This window comes from Dama dama, chromosome 12, assembly GCF_033118175.1.
Source record: "Dama dama isolate Ldn47 chromosome 12, ASM3311817v1, whole genome shotgun sequence".
Taxonomy (NCBI): domain Eukaryota; kingdom Metazoa; phylum Chordata; class Mammalia; order Artiodactyla; family Cervidae; genus Dama; species Dama dama.
In genome coordinates, this window is record NC_083692.1 from 68,007,153 (window position 1) to 68,013,152 (window position 6,000).

The 6,000-nt window shown below is 42.8% G+C and overlaps 1 protein-coding gene across 1 annotated transcript in view; it reads right to left on the reverse strand.

The window, feature by feature from the left end:
• Positions 1-5,367, reverse strand: part of SPRED1 (sprouty related EVH1 domain containing 1) — a 110,761-nt gene extending 105,394 nt beyond the window's left edge. The window contains exon 1 of the mRNA XM_061157620.1: positions 4,980-5,367. Within this exon, the coding sequence (XP_061013603.1) occupies positions 4,980-5,011 (32 nt within the window). The 5' untranslated portion in view covers positions 5,012-5,367. The remainder of the gene's footprint in view (positions 1-4,979) is intronic.
• Between the last annotated feature and the right edge of the window lie 633 nt (positions 5,368-6,000).

Sequence of the window (6,000 nt, forward strand, 5' to 3'; positions counted from 1 at the left end):
CACTCTGAGTTCTAAGCCCTTATGTCTAAATCAATTACCACCTCAGTCTGAGATCCAGTACTCATTAACTATGTTTTAGCAAAAATAATGAACTATGTTTAAACAAAAATATACCAACAATTTTCTTTCCTTCCCATTACAAACCATTCTGCGTGCCACAAAAACACCTTATGGGTCTGTTAAGACTTTGGTTCCAGACTCTAAAATGACATAATGCTATCACACAAAACTTGAAATAAACAGCAAATTAAACTTAAAAGAACAAAACAATTCATTATCTGAGTTAATTTCTTACGCTGAATAAATGTGAAATTATCCTCTAGTGTTAGATTAACATTTGTGTGAATAACCAAATGAAAAGACTGACTTTTGACACGTCTAGGCCAGGAAGTAAAGCATGAGAGCTGGTATCTTAATATATTCCTCTTAAGACCTACCCCAAAAGCCTTTTATTCACTTATTCATCTAAAGACCATATTTATTGGGGAAAAAAAAAAAGTTTTCTATCTGTAATGAATATTATAATTATCAAAGACACATGGCTATTAATTTAAGCTCAAAATGAGGAAGCCTTTAGAGATTAGGAATGCACCAACTGTTTCCAAATGTATCTTGGTTCTTCAAAATTCATGCTTCTACTTCATCATCCTATGAGATCTACTGAAGTTCTTCATTTGCTTAAACATAAATCAACAATCTAATCAAACTGACCAATTAACAAATACATATGTTACTATGTATTAAGTCTAAGACTTAAAGTGTGTCTATCACTGTATTACTTTAGGATAATTGAGAACAAGAAGAGCTCATAATGATGATTAGTTCAAATTCCTTGATTTACAAGTTAACAAACTGAGTACCCCAAAGGCTGTCACTTGCCCAGAATCAGAGAATAAATTAGGTACAGTTAGGACAGAAACTCAACTCCCAAATCCAACATTCTTTACATTATAGTTGCGTCTGACTCTTTGTGACCCCAAAGAGAGCAGCCCACCAGGCTCCTCCATTCATGGAATTCTCCAGGCAAGAATACTGAAGTGGGTTGCCATGCCTTTCTCCAGAGGATCTTTCCAACCCAGGGATGGAACCTGGGTCTCCCATATGGCAGGCAGATTCTTTACCATCTGAGCCACTAGGGAAGCCCCGCATAAAAGTTGGTGCGAGTTACATAAATTATTAGTAAATGCCTTTTATATGATCATCTTAATTCTCCTTATGTTTAAAAACAGTGCAGTTGCCCCACAACCAACTAACAAGTTTTCTGTTTTCTAAAAAATCAATTTTATTTTATTATCCAGACATTTAAAAAATAGGAATACAATCTCATTTCCACCTTCAAAGTGGGCAAAAATTTTTTTCAAAGAGAAAAAGGCGTAAGCACTCTCACACTTGAGTCTTCTTTTCTAGAGAGCAATTTAGCAGAAAGAGTAAGACAACTTAAAATTTGTGTATTTTATTCAATCTCTAGACTATTTCAAGGAGAAAAAGATTTGGATGAAGACACAACTTAGGATCAAAGGCATCACTGTTCAGAAATAACAGAAAAATAGTAGATCAATTAAAATATGTTATACACTGAACATAATGCAGGTGTTAAGAATTATGTTTTAGGAAATATTTAATGATACCAGAAAATATTCACATATATTAAGGTATGACAGTACCCTACTATGCAACTCTGCTAAAACTACATGTGTATATATAAATTACATAAAAATGTGTAAAGCATTTAGCACAGATTTTTACTCTTGGCACATGGTAAAAATCAGATAAATGAACATGATTCATTATCAACATCACAGAAAAGGGAGAGTTTGACTACGTATCAAATGTTTAAATACTGTTATGTGAATGGTAGAAATGCAAATACATTACTTATTCACTTTAAAGACCAGTTTGTGCATCATTTGAAATAAACTATCACTCTTGCATGGAGGGTTTTGTTTTTTTGTTGTTTTTAATAACAGTTTTAACCCACTTACAGTTCCTACTGAAGGCTGGGGAAGAAAAGCAGACTTTCACCAACCCTCCCCAAGTCTGGCATTGTATAAGACGAAGTGTTACAGACTTACAGAATTACTTACTTAGTTTAAATATATTACTTAATTAAGTATATACCCACAATCAACCTCTGAGAACTATTTCTCTCTCTACACATAACTCTAATTTCAAATAAGCACGTACTAGAGGGTTTCAAAATGAGGCCTCTAAAAGCCTTACTTGATTTTACCACAATGGCTATCTAGAAAAGGTTAATGGTTTTCTAAGACACTGGTAATTTGCACTCTTTTTAAAAGTCAAAATCACGTGAAAAACATACAAGTGTTAAGAACAGTCTCTAACTACCTATTGATTATGGATTTTAAAAAAAGAGAGAAAAGAAAAAGGAAAAAATACACATAAGGCTCTAATAAAAGCCATATATTAGGGCAGTTTTAAACTATGCTAAGGCTTTAAGGACATCTACCATAACATTTGTTTCTTCCTAATACATGTAATTATAAATAAGGAATTTCCATTTGAAAACATTATATATTAAAGAGCAGATACCTAAATTATCAGGATAATGTCTACATTCCAAAAAAGTTCCCTCTTTCTGGTTTACCTATTGCACAAACAATGCAGGCTCTAATAAAACTGATTATCAGATGAACACATCACTTTCTAAAACAAAAAAATAAAAGTAAAACCCACAAGAGTTTGTCCCCACGAAGAGTTAACATCTCATGGCAAAAATTGTATGTTAAAACATATTATTCTCGACCTATCAAAATTAACATAACAAAGCCCCTAGCAGGAAAAAATTTAACAACAAACCAGGATAAATTAGTGAAAACAGAATTCTTAAGTCTGAGTGAGATAATTTCCAAATTGTCCCATACTAAGTACATTCATTATTTTAAAGGCAATTTTATCATTAATAAATATTGTCATTAGGTGCTTCAAATATCAAAATGTTTGAGATTAAACCACCGGGAATATTTATTCATTTTTAGTGTAAAAAATTATCATTCACTGAATAATCACAACAAAAAACTTGTACTCTCAATTCGTCCATGGCAAGTATTACAAAAGTCCACTTAAAAACTGTATTTTACACGTGTGTCAATTCACATTTCCATATTAGCGTTTCTATTAGCTGCATCCATAAAAGGAGGTATTCAATATTTTACTTTAAATATGGTAATTAGTCCTCTCCCATCCCCAAAATAGAACCTGACATTTTGATCCAGGCTACTTTCTTAAAAGAAGGTTATCAGCAAAAAGTACCGTCATTCTGTTCACGGGTTTTAGCAGTTTTTCTCCTAACTAAGCGTTATCTGAGATACGTCTTGATCTCTCTCAAAGTAGGTCTAATCTGCGGAAGGCTGTGAGACAGTGTACAGCACTGTGAATGGCCAGCCAGGTATTTTATGAATGGAGGCGATCACGTGATCCCAGCACCTCCCCGAACTGATATTTCCCACATAACTGTGTCAACATTCTGAGAACAGGGGTAGTTGTTTGTGTGGGCGTATATTTTTGAATTTAACCTATAACTTCGATTGCTCCTTACTTTCTGACCTCAAAACTTTACATGAAGACTGGCAGTTGAGCTTCGAATTTCTGCCTGGGAAATCCTTTCAAGATGTCCAAGGTGATGGATGTTTAATTATTTTTTTATGAATGAAAAGTGTGCTATGCAAATGAGGGCGATTCACAAAAAGAGAGAGAACATGGCGGCCACTTCTGCTTCTAGACTGCACTGACACTGCAGCAATCCACCTTCTCCCACACCCCGCTCGTCAGAGGAGCGTGTTGTGGGGCGGGGGGTGGGGGTGGAGGGTGGACGCTGCCCGGCATTTCTCAAGCTATTTTATGTTAAACAAGCCTAGGCTTTGGACTTTAAAGCTCTCAGAAAGGTCTGACTCGAGGAATGCTCTTTACTTAAAGGAATGCGTCCTAGGACTAGTCCTAACTCACTTAACTCTTTCCAACCCTCCGAAGATAAACAAAACTTGGAATTTAATAACAAGAAAACGGACACTAATACTCGCATGGAATTAAGTTCCGTCTCAACAGAAAACTGTTGCAGCCTCATTATTCCTCCAGGCAGCTGTTATGTTACAGCAAAATATTTAATAGGCAAAGTATTTTGCTTGGAAAACCTAAGGACAGCCCAAATAAACAAAAACTTAAGCCGAGATGCTCTACAAGTTAATGAATGAAGTCATCAACATGTTCAGCAATGTAAACACTGTTAAATCGACGTGAACGGTGTGTTTCAACGTAGCTGAAAGATAAAATTTAGCTTTCAAAATTTTCCTATGCTCCTCATAAAGATAAGTCCAGCGTTCGCAAAGCAAAATCGAATAGTTCAACATCGCCCACACTCCAGGTGTCCCCAACGCTACAGAAATTATAAAAATGCTTCCCTAGCTCCATTTTTTGCAAAAATTTTACAGGTCATAAGTTTAAAAAGGGTGAGGGGCGGGGGGAGGCTTAATCGGTATTTAAGAAACACTGACTCATCGAATTAAGATTCAAGTGCAGTTTGATGCAGGAGGTGCTCCCACACATTAGTTTCCAAGTGAAACAGCTATAAAGGAGGCAAAATGGGTATTTAAGGTGTGTTGATTGGTGTGCTAAAGTGAAAAAGGACAGGCCAGAGGTCTTCCAGGCACTGGGTGGGATAATTGCTACCCCTCCTCCATCCATCCATATTATTCCATCTCATGGACAAACAATTGCCATCCCAGCCCAAATTCAATACCTTCTCCCAGAAGAAAGCAACTAAATGCTGGGGGTGGGGGTCCGGGGGTCCTGACATTAAATAAAATGGCTAAAGAAATCGAATGTTTTCTCCAGAACAAGATGCACGCAAACTCTCCACGGTTGCAAGCACCCAACTCCCCGAGGAGGTCTGGGGAGGTGTCGAGGAAAAATGGGGGGGGGGGGGGGTGGTGGTGGTTAGTAATCAAGATCAGTGAGGTGCTTACTCGTTGTCAGAAGTCGCCGTCTCCTCGCTCATCTTTCCCTCACCGCGATCCGATCTGGAGATGGAGGAGCAACAGCAGGCAGAGGAGCAGCAGCAGCACTGAGGGGCAGGAGGCAGCGGCGGCCGGGGGGGCGCGGGGGCAGCGGCTCAGGGGCCTCACCATGGTGGATGCCTCACCCGGAACGGTGCCCCCCCAGCCGGGAACCCCGGCCACCCCCGCAGGGGGGTGGCGGCGACAACCTCCACCGTGGCGACCCCAGCCTCTTCCCCCCGCCTCAGCGTCCAGCCAAAGGACCCGAGGAGGCCGGGGAGGGTGGGAGCCAAGCAAAAAAGGAAGGGGGGGCTGCGAAGGTTGACTGGAGACCGGCGCCTCGGGCCACTGGTGGAGCGCGGCGGGGTCCGGCCAGCAAGGAGCAGGCAGGCGGGCTGAGAACCCAGGAGCAGAGGCGGCGCTTCCCTCAGGGATGCGGCGAGGAGGAAGCAAGGATCCGCTTGGTGGGGGCCGGCGGGGGGGTGCCGAGCCCAGGCTCCGGGCGGCGGCGACGCGGTCCTGCCGGTGCCCACCCCACCATCTCCCGCCTCGCCGCCGGCTGCCCGCTCAGCCCCGGGCGGCGACCGGGCCGGTCCTTCCGGACGAGCAGAAGCGGGCGAGGGGCCTCACGGCGGCGGATTCCTCCAGACACGCTCCGGCCAGGACGACTCCAGAAGGGGGAGGAGGGGGCGGCGGGGCGCGTGTGCGGCAGGGGCGGGCGAACGTATCGTCCTCACCCGGGTCGGAGAAGAGCAGCACGCTCGAGGGGCAGGGTCCCGAGAAGAGGCGGGAGAGCGAGGAGACCGGCCGCGGGTCCCCCACCAGACGGTGCCCACCAGCAGCTCCGCGGGCCAGCTCCTCACGCTCGCCAGAGGGGAGCCGCGAGGGGGGCGGCGGAAGCGCTCACGCCGCCCGCTCCTTCCGCCGCCGCCGCTGCCCGAACCGGGGGCGCCCGCGGGAGAAGGAGGCGAAGTAGTCCCTGGCGATTTCT